The sequence below is a fragment of the Triticum urartu genome, chromosome 6A (genome assembly GCF_056163025.1).
Source record: "Triticum urartu cultivar PI428250 chromosome 6A, HENAU_Tu73, whole genome shotgun sequence".
Classification (NCBI taxonomy): Eukaryota; Viridiplantae; Streptophyta; class Magnoliopsida; order Poales; family Poaceae; genus Triticum; species Triticum urartu.
This window is the reverse complement of record NC_141878.1, coordinates 575778508-575795977: the sequence shown is the minus strand read 5'-3', so window position 1 is coordinate 575795977 and position 17470 is coordinate 575778508. Positions and strand designations below refer to the sequence as shown.

The 17470-nt window shown below is 47.9% G+C and overlaps 2 protein-coding genes and 1 pseudogene across 5 annotated transcripts; 1 reads left to right on the top strand and 2 right to left on the bottom strand.

The window, feature by feature from the left end:
- Positions 1 to 5463: 5463 nt before the first annotated feature.
- LOC125515252 (pterin-4-alpha-carbinolamine dehydratase 2, mitochondrial-like) lies at positions 5464 to 16454 on the bottom strand. 4 transcript variants are annotated; one of them, XM_048680691.2, is made up of 5 exons: positions 15484 to 16454; positions 15234 to 15306; positions 15010 to 15083; positions 14580 to 14648; positions 5464 to 6006 (listed from the first exon to the last, which is right to left on the bottom strand). In XM_048680691.2, the coding sequence occupies exons 1-5, from the start codon at positions 15638 to 15640 to the stop codon at positions 5954 to 5956; spliced, it is 426 nt and encodes a 141-aa protein (XP_048536648.2). In that variant the 5' UTR covers positions 15641 to 16454; the 3' UTR covers positions 5464 to 5953. The 4 variants fall into 4 exon arrangements, 3 of the variants coding, with proteins under 3 accessions (XP_048536648.2, XP_048536646.2, XP_048536647.2); XM_048680689.2 differs by lacking the exon at positions 5464 to 6006 and adding an exon at positions 12231 to 12915 and having other exon boundaries at positions 15484 to 16452; XM_048680690.2 differs by lacking the exon at positions 5464 to 6006 and adding an exon at positions 12238 to 12915 and having other exon boundaries at positions 15538 to 16442.
- LOC147966534 (uncharacterized) lies at positions 9305 to 12218 on the top strand (annotated as a pseudogene).
- LOC147966533 (uncharacterized) lies at positions 12920 to 14496 on the bottom strand (the record flags this gene model as incomplete). The annotated part of the gene is made up of 1 exon (XM_087527681.1): positions 12920 to 14496. A coding segment is annotated over exon 1 (861 nt), but the record flags the coding sequence as incomplete, so codon positions are not given.
- Positions 16455 to 17470: the final 1016 nt, after the last annotated feature.

Here is a 17470-nt window from a genome sequence, read left to right as displayed (position 1 = left end):
GTGGTAGTCGGAACTGTGCTGGAAGTCCCAACAGGGGCGGAGTCACCATTATCAGACTGCCCCGAAGGCCCCTTAGCCTTGTCATCATCACTCTTAGCTATATCATCCTGGTTCCCCGAACCCCCTCCTCCCTCGGAAGTGTCCATGGGGTTATCATCCTCAAACTCATTGAAAAGATCAGGATCCTCATACTCAACATCCAACTGATATAGAACACCCGCGTAAGTCCAAGGCACCACGTCTAGCAAGAACTGAACATTGGCTACACTGACAAGCAGCCGTGCCACCCCATGAGCCCGAGTGAACTGCATATCCACCTGCTCAGTCCTGCCAATCAAAGAACCCAGGCTCCAAGTGACCAAGAAGCTGTCTAGAGGGTCAGAGGGAGCACCAGAGAAACGAACCCAAATCTGAGTTAAAGGCGTGCCTTGTGGCTCTTTCTTGTTCCACTTATCAAACTCAAGCACATAACTAGTCCCTGTGACCCTGCTCATACCGAACTTGAGAATCCTCACCTGATCCTCCTTAGACGGAAAATCCACTTTGTAAGAGTTATCGGTGAGCTTAAGTAAGGACCATTGAAAATTACCCAGAGCGAGCTCTCTTAACTGCTGAATGATCTGAGCTTCGGTCAACGGCCCGTGAACCACCTTCACCACACCGGGGAAGGACGTTTCCACTATGGGCGCAGAAGGCTCCGCAGAAGGAGACTCAAAAAACATCAACTCCGAACAACACACTCCGTAGATCTGAACGGATGGTTTAGGCCCCAACATAAGAGGACAGTCGGCCGCTGTGTGTTTAGGTTTCCGGCATAGGTCACATAACTCCGCAGTACAGTGAACCAAAAAGTAACCCCGTTCCCCACAACGGAAACAATTGAGCTTCTTCTTCTTAGCCGCCCACTTAGACAACTTGTCACTCTCGGCCTTGTCCGAACCTTGCTCAGAAGTAGAATCGCCAGTCTGCATGGCTCTGGCACAGAAACTGCAGCCAAGGCCTGCACCGTCTCCACCGCCACCTGCGGTAAATCCACTGCACCCTCCGCCACCTCCGTCACTGTAGCGGTCTGAGTACGCCGAGGCTGATAGTGCCTCCGGTTCCCGCCCCGACCTCCACGAAAGCGTCCTCGGAAAGCACGGTTGTTAGGACCGACCACGCCCTCGACAAAATTTCCGGTTGGTCCTTGGAAACCCCGGTTATCATTGCCATTGTCCACCCAAGCATAACCACGGCCCCTCCGGTGGAGGAAGAACCCCGGTGCAAACCAGCACCATAAGCATCATACCCGTCATCGCCCCACTGATCGCGCGGGGTGTTACGGTCATCTCCCGCCGACGCACCCATCGCAAGGCCGGTCGGACCCTGACCACCACTGCCTCGGCCTCCCGCCATCTGCCTCGGCCATGGACGTTGTGCCGGCGGCGTTTCGGGCCTAGCAGCCGGCGCATGTGCAGCCCGCGACCCGGGGACAGGCGCCATTGGCGGGGGCATCGGCCCCCAAGACGGAGCCGGTGCCCTAGCCGCGAGCGGGGCCAGCGCCCCAGCTGGGGTCGGAGTTGGCGGCCTCGGAACCGGCGCCCGAGGTGGAGGCGGAGCTGTCACCCTGGGCGGCCTCATGGCTGCCGTAGGCGGAGGCGCAACTCGAGCCACACCCGGCGCAGGCAACGCCGCAGCCATGGCAGCCGCACCCGCGGGCGACGCTGCCTTCTTCGCCGGCGGCGGAGGCTTGGGCGGCATCACGTCCTCTCCGGCCGACGTCGCAATATCGACAGAGACACCCGAGGCCCGCCTCGCACGGCCACGCACAGCAGACGGAAAACCCACCCGTCCGCGGCGGCGAACCCTAGCGAGAAAAACCCCTCGACAGGGCGAAACCGATCGTGCATGCGATGGCACACGATCTGACGCAATCACATGCACGAACGCCTCGACAGGCCTCTCGCCAGTAGCCGGTTTTGCCTGGGCCTTTAGCCCCGCTAATCCCGGTCCACACATAGGCAAACCACCCGAGCCCGACGTCCCGGTCTCGGAAGTGCCCGTACAGCGGCCCACTACACCCAGCCCGTCAGAACCCAACAACGCATTCAAACGCACGATCCGATCCGCCCTAATCACGGACGAATGATCACTCGCCGGCTCCGGCCTCTGCGCCGCCGGCGGCCGCCGATCCTTCTTCTTCTTCCGCATCACAAGAGTCCAGTTATCCGGCAAGAAATCAGACAACGTTACCGGTTTTCTCAGAACCTTTGGAATTGGTCCGCTCCACGGCTTCATCACTGGCTTCGAGATTTGAACAGTAGGGCTACGCCGATCGTTCTTGATCTCAAGCTCCGGCGAAGAACCAGCGCTCGGCGAGGCCATGGACACTCCGCCGGCGATCTTCATAGATATATGGCTCTCGACCTGCTCCTCTCCGTCGCTGTCCGAAAGCACCCAAAATCTCCCTCCTGGTCTGGCATGAACCATCGGCTCCGAAAGATCGATCAACTCCGGTGACCTCGGTTGAACATCCACCTGCACACATTCACCAACCACTACGTCATATAAATCGAGAATGAATCTAGAACCCACCTCAATCTTGCCGCCGTCCGGAAGATATTCGCCAGCGAGGACGTCGTTGTCCAAATCTAGGAGAACCATCCATCTCGAACGTGGAGAGAAACGAAGTCGTCCTTCGATCCAAACGACGGGATCATTCCCTTCGGAGAAGCTTGCCCGCCATTGCATCCAGCGCGGCTCATCCCGTCCGATCTCACCAGGCTGCAGATCGCCGCAAGCGCCATCCGATCCCGCCGGCTCCTCCGTTCCACCCGATAGCGCCGCCGCTAGGGTACTAGGAGAGGCCGGTTGGATCTCATGCGCCGGAGCAGCCCACCAAACGAGGGTAGAAGGAGCAACAGCGGTGATCCGGCCGCCTTTGGTAGCCTCGTCTCCGCCTCACCCTCCGCCTCGCCATCCGCTGGTGCATCCATCGCGTACCGTCCCCTTTGGAGCACAAGTCGCGAGTTTTTTTGTTCTTGGTACTCTTTTGTTAGTTATCTCTAGATCAGCTTTTCCCATTGTATCTTTGATCTTTTGGAAGGTGATATCGTTAATTGATTCCTCTCCCTTTGCTGCTTTCTTTATTCTTTGTTTGTAAAAGGCTCTAAAATAAACTGATGATGTCTTTATTCTTTGTCTCTTCTTATTTTCTGTGCATCAGAGAACACGCTCTGCTCTTCTTTGGAGGCCCGCGTGTGAGTTGACACCAAAGAAAGGAAGGAACCCCCTAGCTTTTGTTTGAGCCACTTTGTTTGGGAGGTTTTCACCTCTGGCCGCCAAAAAAATAGAGGTGCTCCCTCTGTAAAGTAATATAAAACTTTTCAGATCATTTGACTGTCTTCTTATCGACTTCTGTTGGACGGAAAGCTCACTCACCTTTTACATCCATCATCCCAATAGAGTGAATCAAGTTGACACCACATATTTAACAACTTGGTTCCAGCTGGACTTCAAACCTCCATCCAACTTGCTACAAACCTTCCCACATAACTATGTCGGGCTTCCAAATGGCAAATGCAAATCAACCAGTCATCTCAACACACGCACGCACACAAGCCCGGTTTTTCAGAAATAAATGAGCAAGGATTGTCAATGTAGGGCAGACTTCAATTAACCATCGCCATTCACAGCCACAAGATAAAGAAAATATTGTAGTTAAGGAGTGTGCTGGAAAGGAATCGGTTTGTTGTTCATCCACATCTACTTGCTCCGACTTTTTTTGTGTGGGGGGACTAGATAGGTAAGTCGTTGGTAGATAGCTCCTGTCTCAAGAGTGAATCTCAGCTTCTCACACCACAATAACCCCATCAACCATGGACGGCATCTTCATGTAAATGCTCGATCATGCCCTCCAAGCAACGCATGCCCACCAAGTTAGGGTAGCGAGCGTTGATTGCGTCGTTGCCAACGCGCCTTCAACTTGGCGTAGCACGTGCGGGCTGCTGGAGCCAGGGGACAAAAATGTGCGGGCTGCCCTGTCCTGCCGAGCCAGAGGCTTTTCTGTGAGAAAAAAAATTAAATCATGGGTGTTTTCTGGAGGGAAAAAAAGCGGTTGCGCGGGCACACGTCTCTCGAGTGGCTGACAGTGGGTCCCACGCCATGCTGTCAAGCCCAGTCAGCTACGCATCCATAGACAAACATGATTAGCACCGCCTTTGAACCAACGAGCCAAGTTTTAGCACGCGTTAGGTGTATTTTTTAAGTTCAGGCACTAAACTGAACATCCGTGGCAAGTTTAGGCACTAGCAGTGATATTACCTCTTAAATAAACTGCCATACATGAAAGTGAAAATTTTCTATAGGGTTTATTCTACTCTCAAATACTCCAAACTTATTTTATGCAAAGCTAGCAAACTGCTTGTCTGTTGCAACGGGAGAAACAAATATTGAAATGACTAAATATTGTACTACTTTTTTTTCTCACTATGTAATGCCTTAGTTCAAGTTGTATTTGGATGAAATATTGAAATATCTCACATCCAAGTTCCGCTGCACTGGCAATCAAGTTGGAAAGTTAGTTATTTTTATATTGTTGTATACTCCCATAAGTTATAAATTTTACATCTTCTACCAATAATATCTACTGTTTTAGGAGTTACATCAACAAAAAACTAGAGGTTGCAATTTTTTAGGGAGTTATGTGTGAAATATTGCCTATGTGGCGGTGGCCAACTCACCACGCGTGCAGATCAAGGCTGATCAGGGATGCCTAGGACCTCCGGTGAACAACTTGAATAGTTTCAGGACTCAAATGTGCAGATTTATAGATTTGAGACTAGACACACCTTCAATATTTTCAGGACTTATGATGCATTTTACTCTTTTCCAAAAGGTCCATATGTTCTACTGTTGGTAGCAAGGGTAAGGGATGTCACTCCCCAAAGGTCCTGGTTGTTTCGGAAACTTCTTTCACGATCTCCGGAGGAGCCCTGCGCGCGGCGGTGGGGGGGGGGGGGGGGGGGGGAGGTTTCACTTCTCTGCATTCAAGTTGACAGAATGTACTTCTGACGCAAGTTTATGCAAATCAAGTCGTATTTTGCGCACTGGCAGGTCTGTGAAACAAAACAGACATGGGAGCGTGATATATTTGTGTTGACGTGTGGCGGTTCATAACCTGAGATAACACTAGATTGTCATCCAAGTAGTGCCTAGATTAGCCCAAATGACAAGAGCGTATGTATATATACACTCAGTTCATAATCCACTCAAGTTGACCAGCAGTTTGCTGCTTTCCATCCTGATCAAATGTAGGAGAATGCAACCGAGTTAATGACAATCTCATCCATGAAAAAGTTAATGCTGCAACAAGAAGAGCCCCAGGGACAAGTCCGTGCAATATCTTGTCACAAGATCGAATTCTGGAATATTTGAGTATAGATAGGCGTGGGTACCCTTCTCACCACTTCTTTTCTTGCCCATCATGCAAGTCAAATACTGCATAAAAAAATTGTGGTCTATCTGATTCAAAATGCTCCGGTAACTCCGTGGTATCGTTGTTATGCCAAACCGCGTTAGATTGCAAAATTTAGTTTGTCGGGAGAATCTTTACTGGTCGTAGCAATGTTTTCTGGCCCACAACCCAGAATCTGAAAAGCTACCACAAATGCAAAACAGAGCCTAAAAAGGCTCAAATGGTCTAGCCACAGGGTACATCATATATATAGTAGGCATGGCGCCTTCAAACTACTGATTATATTCAGAAGATATAGACAAGTATTGATGACCCAAATTCATATCATCAGAGAAATGCATCACCCACGACAGATAGACATGACCACAGGCGAAGTGAAACTCAACGGTCGATCGACACATCAAAAGTTCAAACAGACTATTGAAACAAGGGTTATTCGCTTGGTTCCTGAGAGCTACTCCTGGGTAGTAGTAGCTTTTTTGTTGCTCAATAGGCCTCCTAGCTCTCAAGTTCATTGATCTTTGCAGCAAGGATGAAGTCTGTTATACCTCCTGTTACCACAATAAACTAATAATTATAAACAGACATTCAGGTGAGTCCTTTATTTTGCTTATGTTTTTTAGCACCAATTGACGATAAATGAACTGTTATACTTAGTGTTATCACTCAGTTTTGTATATCTCGTTCTTCTTTATTTAAATTGGTTGGATTTCCCTGTATGAAAATAAGTTTTATCATGACAATGACCAACCGCCAATAGGCATCAAGCAACTAAGTACCTACCAATTTTGCATGATCAGACGACTTCTAATTAGTCCACAATCATATCATTCTCAGCCCGTCAGGGTTCTTAAAACAGCAAAATGAATAACTAGTAAACCATTTCTGTTCGGCATATAATACTACACAAAATTTGGTTTTTTTCAGGTCCCAAAGATTTAATAATCTACTATAACAATGCTGCTCTTTTTCTCGGAAAGCAAGAGAGGTAATTACGATTGCAATTTTGAAAGTAATGAGACAAGTACTGAGTGCGGCGATTTGGCGGACGGGCGCGCCTGCTCATGCTATGTGGCATGTAGGTACAGGTGGAGCAGTGCGGCGGCAGTCAGGGCGGTATGCAGGGCGCGCCAGGGCTGTATGAAGTCAAGTGGACCAGATGTGGGAACGACGGCTCCGTGACTACGAGTATAACGGGGGCAAAGTGTGCCAGCGGTACATGACAGGGCTTGCAAGCCGTGCCGCTACCGACTGGAAATGGGATACGCGTCTATGACGACTGGAATCCATGGAGTCCCCGTGCCTGTCGTTGCAGCCCCTGGTCATGTGGGTTCCTGTCGCAGGTTCCCCATGCCGTCGGCGAGCGGGTAATCCGGGAACGTGTGGTTGTGCTCCACCGTGGTTCGGTGTTTCGGCGGCGGCGAGTAGCTCTTGCGGAGAAGTTCGCCCTGGCGTCGTGTCACACGTCCTAGGTCGACACTCGACAGCGGCAGCGCGACAGTTGACGACTCGGCCAATCGACGATGAAACCGTGAAAGACACCCACAGGCACCAGGATGGACTCGGAGGTCAGTTCTCCGTCGGCAATGCATATGTTGATCTATGTATGTGCAAGGGTGCTCCCGATCTGACCTTGTAGTACATAAGAGAGGACATAATTTTTCAGTGTTCTGATGCAGAGTTCGTGTTGGGAGAGAGGACTGAATTTCTTGTGTTGCGTTTTCTGTTTCTGTAGAGCCTGTTTGTGTGTGTAACTGATAGCCAATGTTATACGATGTACAGAACAGTGCCGTGCAATGGAGTTAGCTATCAAGATACTAACCGCTAGTGCAAATGGCACGTCCTGAAGAAAGCGAATGAGAATTTGGGGCCGCTGTACACCAAAAGGAGTCAGTTCAGGGCAGACTTTCACAAGATTGTGAACCACATGCTGAGAGATAGATGAATTCGAAAGGGCTTGAGACGACCTGCTCGGCAGATACGCCCGTATGGAAGCATCCACACTTGACATAGACTTTCGAGGTTTGGGAAAAATGAGCAAAATCATATTTCAAGGGCAAGTTCTGCGCCCAAATGACTAGCACACATAGGAGTGAGAGCATGAATCACATGCTTAAATTGTACGTCCCAGCAAGCTGTGTGACGCACCAATTTGTCCATAAGTACATGAGCAGCTACTGCACGACAGGAACGCGAATGAAAACTACGAAAAACAAAGGACAAAAATAGCAAGCATCACTGACTACTAACATCCGGGCTAATCATAAGTATTATGTCCTCATTTTCATGTCTTGCATACACATTTTGCAAACCATGCCGGTTATGAGGATAATAACACCAGTGGAGCAGCATGGGTGTGAGGTTTACACGTGTGCCATGTTCGAGAAATTTGGAGATGTGCTGTACGAGGCAGTGTGATACAAGTTGAAGAGGCGAAAGGCGTAAAATACCTGAGGCATTGCAAATGGTGCCGCGTGGTGTATTAGGTTCAGGTGCGCGGTGGAGGATCAGAGTTTAGTTGCAAGTGCGGCAATTTCGAGCATACTTTTTGCTATGCTGCCATGAGGTGAAGGTACGACACTCATGGCATGTTTTTTGCCCTAAGCGTTGCATGACATTCGGTGCATAGCTGATTGTGATACTGGTTGGTCGGGTCCTCGACTTGCTGCTGAAGAGGTAGACCAAAGATGAGAGAGATTTACTGCAGGCGCACTTGGTGCAGTTGCAAAAGGATCAGATTTTGCATGTATCAATCACATACCGGCACTGCAGCCTGTACAAACACGCTCTAGTGCTTGTCCGCCTAGGAGATGCAAACCACTGCGCGTATGAGAATTGAGAAGGCCATTGAAATATTTAAAATGGAATGCAGGCACTTTCCCCGTTGTCTCCTACAAGGGACGGGCTGGGTCTGGAGGGCCGGCTTGAGAATAATGTGGTACCTCTGTAAGATGTTGCATGAAGTACCCAGTGATGTATGTCCGGGGGCAGCGATGACGGGGCATTCAAAAACTAAGGTGAAGAAAAACCTAGGCGAGGCAGATGATGGTGGCACCGGCAAGCGCACTCGTGCTGCACAATCTGCGGGCAGCCAGGGCGCAACAGCATGACGTGCCCGGACAGGGGGGACGCCAAAGAAACTGAGTAAAGAACCGGCGTGCAGCAGTTGTGATGTAGGTTGCCACCGGAGGAACACTTGCAGCAATCCTAACGTATTGATTAGGGTAGAAAAAAGTCCATTTTACTCCCCTGAACAAAGTGGGTGGTTCACTTTACCCCCTAATCTATATTTTGGTTTCTTCTACACCCCAAACAAAACCAAACCGGACGAACCCCCCCCCCCCCCCCGGCTGGTTTGTCTCCATTGGATGCTGATGTGGCACAGTCAATGGGTGGTTTTGACCGCGGTGGGGCCTACTCGTCAGGTTGGACCGTTACACGCTGCCGTTCCCCGTTGCGTTCTGGATCAGAAAGAGATCGAAATCCCTTTCTTCTTCTCCCCCATGTCGCCGTCGATGGCTCCCTCGAGGCAGCGCTGAACTCCGACCAGCAACGGTGGTCGGAGTCTTGGTGGTGGTGGCGGCGGCGGCGGTGCAACCCGTCAATCTTCCCCGACCTTTTCCTTCTCCCACGGCCGCTCTCTCCCCCGTCCTCAAACCCTAGGTCGACGGCTCTGTCGATGCGGCGGCTGCTGCTGCGGTCTGTCTGATTTCGCGGCGGCACAGACGAACTGAGGTGAGTCCCATCCCTCCAATCCCCTTCCCTTGGTGTACTTACTCTGCTCTAGTTAGCTGCTGTATGTAGGTTCTAATTGAAGATTGAATGTTGTTTTAATCTGTAGGTTAAGCAATGGATCAACTAGATTGGTCAGGCATCCGTTTCTTTTACAATGGCCAATTTGAGAAGTCAAACAAGCAATTGTCATATGTTGGTGCTAATATACAACTCACATCTGTTGAGAGGTACAATATATCCTTAGCTACTATCAGGGAGCAGTTAGCAGATATAAAGATGGCCTATCATGGTGAAGAGCTAACAGAGAAGCACATGCTTTACTGGTTGTTTCCTGGAAAAAATGTTAGAGATGGGTTGAGACAACTGGACACTGATAGAAATGTGTTCTTCATGGATAGGTGTATTACAGATTGTGGGGTTGTGGATTTGTATGTGAATTATGAAGATGATGTTGATGAAGATGGACAGAACAGTGTGTCTGATATTGGAGAGAAAGAGGAAGAGGAAACTAATGCTGCAATTGAAGAAGACAAGACAGAAGAGAAGAGTGACAGTGATTGGGAAGATGAGCATGACAATTGCTCTGCTGAGGATGACCTGAAGCACAGTTCAGAGGCAGATGTGGATGAGCCTGACAAGATTGAGTATGCTGTACAAGATGAATTGCAACCTAAAAATGGAAATGTTCCTGAAGTAGATGTTGCACCTGATGAAATAAGTGATGAATGTGCAGATCTTGATTGGTGCCCTAAAGATGAAGACAGTTCAGGTGAAGATGATGAGGCAGAGGAGCTCAGAAAGCATGCTAAGGAAGTGCTCAGAAAGATCAGAATGGGGTTGCCACTTGATGAAGAGAAGGAAGTGAAAGAAAGTACAACACAGTTAATTCCTTTTGATGAAATGGACGAAGGAAATGATACTCCATACATGGATTCCAGTGAGGAATACAGTTATGATGAGGATGAGCATGGAAATTCATTTAGGATGAAATCAAGATTTCCAAGATTTGATAGCAAGGCTGCAATTCCAATATTCAGTTTGGGCATGACATTTAGAGGAAGAAGTCAGTTCAAGAGGGCACTCGTGAAGTATGGCCTGGCTATGAAGAGGCATATTTGCTTTGTAAAAGATGAGGCTGGTAGGATTAGGGCAAAATGTTCTTGGCCTAAGTGTCCTTGGTTGATTTATGGTGCAAAGAGGAGCTCAAATGATAGGTTTCAAGTCATAACACTTGTTGACAACCACATATGCCCACAGAGGAGAGACAACAGATTGGTTACTGCACCTAGAATTGCAGACAAGTATGAGAGAATTATGAAGGCAAATCCAGGATGGAAAGTGAAATCTATTAAGGCCACTGTTAGATTAGAGATGTTTGCAGATGTGCATGTTTCCAAAATAAAGAAAGCAAAAGCAATAGTCAGAAAGAGAGTTAGAGAAGCAATGCATGAAGAATATGCCAGGGTGTTTGATTATCAGCTAGAAATATTGAGGAGCAATCCAGGAAGCACTGTGGCAGTTGTGCTTAATCCAAAAGAAACTGCACCAGTTTTTCAGAGATTGTATGTGTGCTTTTAGGCTTGCAAGAGAGGTTTCATAGAAGGGTGCAGGAAAGTAGTGGGTTTGGATGGCTGCTTCTTTAAGGGGGCTCAAAGTGGAGAGCTACTATGTGCTCTTGGAAGAGATGCAAATGGGCAAATGTATCCCATTGCTTGGGCGGCAGTTGAGGTGGAAAATAAGGACTCCTGGTTTTGGTTTATGGCATTGTTAAATAAAGACTTGGAGATTTCAAATCAAGGTGAAGGCTGGGTGTTTATATCAGATCAGCAGAAAGGTCTAATCAATGCAATTTCAAAGGTTGTACCAAGAGCTGAACACAGAAATTGTGCTAGGCACATTTATGCTAACTGAAAGAAAAAACATAGGGACCAGAAATACCAGAAGAGATTTTGGGCTTGTGCAAAGTCTTCTAACAGAGTTCAGTTTAATTTGAACAGGGCAAAGCTTGCTCAGCTCACACCAGAAGGAGCAAGAGACATGATGCAGGCTGGGCCTGAACATTGGTGTAGAGCATGGTTCAAAGAAGGATCATTCTGTGATTCAGTCGACAACAATATGTGTGAAAGTCAATTGGATAGTGGAATATAGAGGTCTTCCGATCATCAGTATGTTTGAAGCCATCAGAGCAAAGGTGACAGTTAGGATTCAAGTTAATAGAGCTATGCCTGCCAATTGGAATGGAACAATTTGTCCCAAAATCCTCAAAAAGGTGAACAAGTTGATACAACTTACTGAGAAGTGTGAGACAATATGGAATGGAAAAGATGGATATGAGGTGAAGTTAGGACAGCATGGATTCAAAGTTGACTTGCAAGCAGGAACATGTTCTTGTAGATACTGGCAATTGTCAGGAATTCCATGTGTTCATGCTCTAGCAGCTTCACAGTGTGGCCCTGATGACATAGATTCACTTATTGCATCTTGTTATAGAATTGAAGCTTACAACAAGACATATGAACATGTCATGATGCCAATGGAGGGCATGCCTAGCTGGCCAATATCTGACAGACCTAGACCATTAGTTCCAAGCTATGTGCAAATGCCTGGGAGGCCCAGGACAGAGAGAATAAGAGGTGGAGATGAGCCTCCTAAGCATGCACACAAACTCTCCAAGATTGGAACTAAGATCAAGTGTAGTTTATGTGGAAATCCTGGGCACAACATGAGGAAATGCAATACTAACCCCAACAAGGGAAAGTACAAGAATAGGAAGAGGAAAAAAGAAACAAAAGTGTGTAATGATTTTTACATATGTTTAATTTCTATATGTTTTGTACTTGTGAAATTGCAGCAATGTGAAACACCTAACAACTGTTACTTTTCTGTGTTGTGTAGGAAAATCCTCCAAGGACATCTCAAAGAGTAGCAAATGAAACTGCTACATCCCAGTCTTCACAGCATGCAGCTCAAACATCACAGCAAGCTGCAGGAGGGAGAGCCCAGTCTTCACAGCAAGCTACAGGAGGGACAACACAGCCATCACAGCAAGCTACAGGAGGGACAACACAGCCTAGAAGGGGAAGGCCTCCAAAGCAAGCAAACAGAACAGTTGGTGCTAGTTCTAGTCAGAGAAGGAGGAAATCTACCAGGGTTAGCATGTTTGATGAACTGAGGGGTTAAGCAGGAAAATTTCTGTTGTTTAGAGCCTTCAAATTGTGTTTGTTGTTGTTTGATGAACTTGTGTTTGTTGCTGTTAAACTGCATAATTTTTTTTGAGGAACTAGTGTTTGTTATTGCTAAGCTACAGAATTTGTGTTTAGTTGAATGCTACTGTTTACTATTTTCTCTTTTGAAATAAATTTCCTTTTGATAGAAGCTTGGCAAAATATGTTCACTTTTGGCACAAACAAATAAGCTCACAATTGTACCGTTTCACAAGACAACATAGTACCAGCACATTACACAAATATTTGGGACAATTTTGGCAGTACAGTTGCTTCACCACAACAACAAGCATAAAATAGAACTGAACACACAGTACAACACTACAGATTGTTAACACAGTACAACAAACCAAGTGGAAAGCCAAAGTGCCAAATATAACATGACACAAACTCAAACTCCTTCATCACCGTCAGTGCCGTCGATCTTGCCCAGCACAGTCTTGAAGATATGCCTGCGAGTCAGGTCCTCGCCTTCTCCTGGCAGCCACTCATCAGGAAGTCCTTCAGCAAGCAGAGGACCACGATCAACAACCTCCTTCATGTGGCAAATGACAGGATACAGTAAGCTGTTCTTCTTCCTCGGCGACGACGGTCCGTATTCACCCAATTCGAATTGCATTGCTTCATACTCATCCATGGACTCGGGTGGCTTGTTTGTCAGCTTCGGCTCAGGTATCTCCACTGTCACCACCTTGCCAACAAAGGAAGGGTCACGAAGCCATGCCATGACCTCAAGCTCGCGGCGGCTTGCCGACGGCAGGATCTCGATCAGCTCGCCACCCAGCTGCTTGAGAACATCTTTCACGGACGCCGTCGTCCAGGCCTGGTTTGGGAGGCCTTCAAAGCCGAGCTTGCTCTTGTACTTCAGAGCACCTGGCTGAGATCGAATCATTCTGCACCAACGCGAAAACTGAATCCAACGCCGGCAACACTTGATCTTCATTGACGAAAGGAGCACCTCAGAGCACTTCTCCTCCGTCGAGAAGGTCAGCCACAGGTCGTGTGGTGGGCACGCGAACTCGACGACCACCTCGGATGGCACCACCCCGCAATGCTGCTGCAAGATCGCCAGCATGGCTGCCGGCGTCACTGTCTGCTTGCCGTCTCCGACCGCAGTTGCCAGAAGCACGTGCCGCCCGAAGCCCAGCTCCAGCGCATCCATGGCCGGAGTGCGGGAGATCAGGACATGGCTCGCCTCTCGACGGAGCTCCGGCTCTCCCTGCCGCCACACCTCCTGCGGGAACCAGCGCTCCAGCAAGCTACGGCTCGCCTGGGCTACTGCGACGACCAGGGCCGCGCCTCCATCGCCGGCGGCGCTCATGGCGTCCGGCGACACGGTGGTGGAGCTCACGCTGCCGCCGCCCATGGAGAATAGGGTTAGGGATTTGGACTGGGAAGGGGGGGATTTCTGATCCAGATCGCAACGGGGAACGGCAGCTCTATAACAGTCCAACCTGACAAGTAGGCCCCACCGCGGTCAAAACCGCCCTTTGACTGTGCCACATCAGCATCCAATGGAGACAAACCAGCCGGGGGGGTTTTCGTCCGGTTTGGTTTTGTTTGGGGTGTGGAAGGAACCAAAATATAGATCAGGGGGTAAAGTGAACCACCCACTTTGTTCAGGGGAGTAAAATGGACTTTTTTCATTAGGGTATAATGATTTGTAGAAAATTGTTGTATCACATTTTCCTGTGTGGTGTGAGACCTGAGAACTGAATTTGTGTAACTATGGGATTGTGCTAGCTGAATAAACGTGTAACTTCAAGAGGCATAGTATGTCCAGTGGCGATGTGTGGGAACAGGGCTTTCGAAATGATTTTGCAGACCGGCCAAACAGCCCCAGTGCAACCCACGTCAAACTGGGTCGCCAGTACAAAACGCAACTCCGGTCACTAGACGGCCATCCAAACGACATTACGGCACTAAGTTCTCCACCCGTTAGTGCATTAAAAGCAACTCTGCCCCACAACCGACGCTGTGTCAGATCTCATAGATGTCGAACGGTGCACGATAACGTGACCAGGCGAGGACGAGCACTCCTCTGAATTTTCGGACAAGTACTCCAGTTTTAAAAGAGAGATTCGACTAAAAGATAATACATGAAATCCTAGAGTGAATTGTGTAGTCAAAATAAATTAGCCAAAATAACCATATGGGACACTTACTGACTGCGTGAGTCCACACATCAATTTTCACATTATTCCAACCAACAAGGTGAAGATCTGGGTGGTGACCTGGAAAAGCATACCCATTTAAACATACTTTGCCAAGATTGTTACTGAAACAAACAAAATCATGCCAAGAAATTTGTTGGATTCAGGTGAAATACAAAATGTCTTGACCAATTCAAGGAGTACTGTCCTCTAGAAATGTAACAACAATTTGGATTGAGATATATTTTTTGCCAGCATCAACTTGTTGTGGTCTGTATGTAACAGTGATAATCTTAAAATGCAATACGGTGAGGACATGGGACTGGTAGGACAGGAAGTCAATTGGTCATTACTTCCATCAGATTATTTTTTAAGGAGAGTTGAATACTAAGCAATGAGACAATGTGAATATGAAGAACATAGCTAGCAAAAGAAAGGAGACCTTGTTCCTCGGCAACAGCAGCAACAAGCTGAAAGAAGTCAAGCCCTTTCGCAAACTTCTTCACCTTCCATGCCCTGTGTAATTTCAGAATGTCACCCTCATTTCTCAGCTCCCAACCAGCCACCTGTTTGTAAGGGGCTCAGTGAACGAAACAACCGGTCTTAATCAAGTTTCTTCACCATAACAAAGTATGCGAAGAAAGAAAAAAACCCTGTTGTAGCAACCTTTTAGCAGAATCCTCTGACATGGCTTGTAAATCCTTTGAACTGCATGGGAGACAACTCTTCTTTGATAATACTGAAAGAAGAAAACAGAGATGCGTACTCTTTTTACAGGACTGCAGAGTAATTAGTGGCCTCAATCAAACTCAGAAGCACACATCAGGGGGTGGCCTAATAATAATATCACAACAGCGAGACTCAAATTCGTAAGCATGAATAGAAAGAAAAGCGAACGGGGGTGCAGCTCACCAACCATGAATCCTGGATCGAGAGAGATTTAGAAACGAACAGGGCTGCGACGGCTCACCAACTTTAGCAGCAGCCTCGTCCCCCACCGCCTGAGAGGCGGGGGGGCGAGCAGGGGCGGCCTCCCCGGGTGCCTGGCCGCGGAATAGGGTACGCTCCTCCATCCCTAGTTTCGGGGAGACAGCGGCGCAGTGCCGAGGGAGTCCAGGTGAAGCTTGTATGTTCAGAGATGAAAGGACATGTAGCTTCTAAACATTCATCCCCGGCATATTTCCCGTGGTGGGAAGAAAAATAGAAAGTATGTCGTGGAATAGGTGTCATACTGCCCCACATACGCTCCATATATACCTTCCACATTCTTCCAACAACAGGAAATATCCCAGAGTTGAGTCGGTAGAGAGTGTCGTCGAGGTCTCCCTCTGGTTGTTAGGGTGTTTAAATACCCCAGGCCCGAGTTTGCGAGTTCGAGTCTCTCCGCTAGTCTGCTGCATCTTTTATCTTTTTTCCGTGTAGAATGGGGGATAACCATTGTGGTGGTGGAATCTGATGCATTGCAGCTTGTCCATGCAATCAAATCGACGGAGTTCGATCTAACCCCCGAATGGGGTCCTTTTCAGAGATATTCGAGCCTTTGCTTTCAGACTTTTAGTTCGTTTTTTATTTCTCATTGCTCACGGGCGTGTAATAAGGTTGTAGACGCTCCCGCGCTGCTTTCAGTCAATTCATTGAGGGCTGGGTTACTCGGTGTCACTGTTCCTTAGCGGAGTCTCCACGTTTAGACTGATAATTTTTACTATCCAGGCTTGCCAAAAAAAAAGGTTACTGTTCCGAGATCATTATCGAGGATTAGGGAAAATGATAAGCGCCGCTTTTTCCTTGTCAGTCATGCGGATTAATCAGTTATAGATCAGGACAAACACTTGTTAGAAAGTACTAGTACAGATACAACTACGCCGATCATAATATACTTGTAGTATACAGTTTTCAAACGAATAGTACTAGTACTAGCACAAATATCTATTTAGTGCTCCAGAACCTAATTGTGTATGCTACTCTGCTAGTAGTGCGTCGCTGTACGTTTAATGGACTCGGAGGTCCAGTTTCAGAAAAAACAGCTAACGTTGCAGAAGTAAATGTAATGGCACAGATCGATAGAATCGACCCCGTGACGAGCTTCGCCACCAAGCTAGGGGATGCCTTGAGGCATGACGTGCATACACGCATTATTTGATAGAGTTCTGGGTGTTTGAATTCAAATCTGTTTAAAATTTTGACTGTACTAGTATTTTTCGGAAAACACCGGGATTTCCGGTTTTAGGTCAGTTTTCAGATTTCCCGTGCCTGAATATAAAAACCCAGGTCAATACAGTAAACTGAGTCCCCGTGAGAATATCATGACATATGTATGCTGAGTGGACGAGGATCCCCTGCTGTTCGACACCCTGCCTTCCGCTGACTGACACATGGGTCCGCCAGGAACCTGGCCCATATGTCAGTGGCCCAACGGCAGAGGAGCCGGATCCATGCCGAGTGCCTCGTCTCGGCTTCCATTTAGGCCCGAAGTAACCCAGAAACGTCATTTGTTGGCGCAATAAACCGAGTGACTGGTCGAAGCTCACGCCGTAATGCTAGATTGGGTTGGGTGGGTTGGAGAAAGGAAACACCCGGCTGTCCGCCGACCACGCGCATGTATCTTAATTATCCCGGGAAATTAATTCATCTGCACAACCGACCGTGTAGAGATCGACAAGACACGATTCTACTAGTAGCACTAACTAGTATAGGCAGCTACATGACATATACAATCGCTGTTGCTTTTTCCGGGACTGATAAAAGTGAGCACCTACGCATCTCCATGAGTCGATCGACACATCGACGCTCAAAGCTTTATTCGTGTTCCTTTTGCATGCGTCTTGTCTTGCTATTATTTTCCAATTCCATGCATGTCACCCCTCCTCTCACACTGCACTGATTACATGCGTGTTTTCATCATC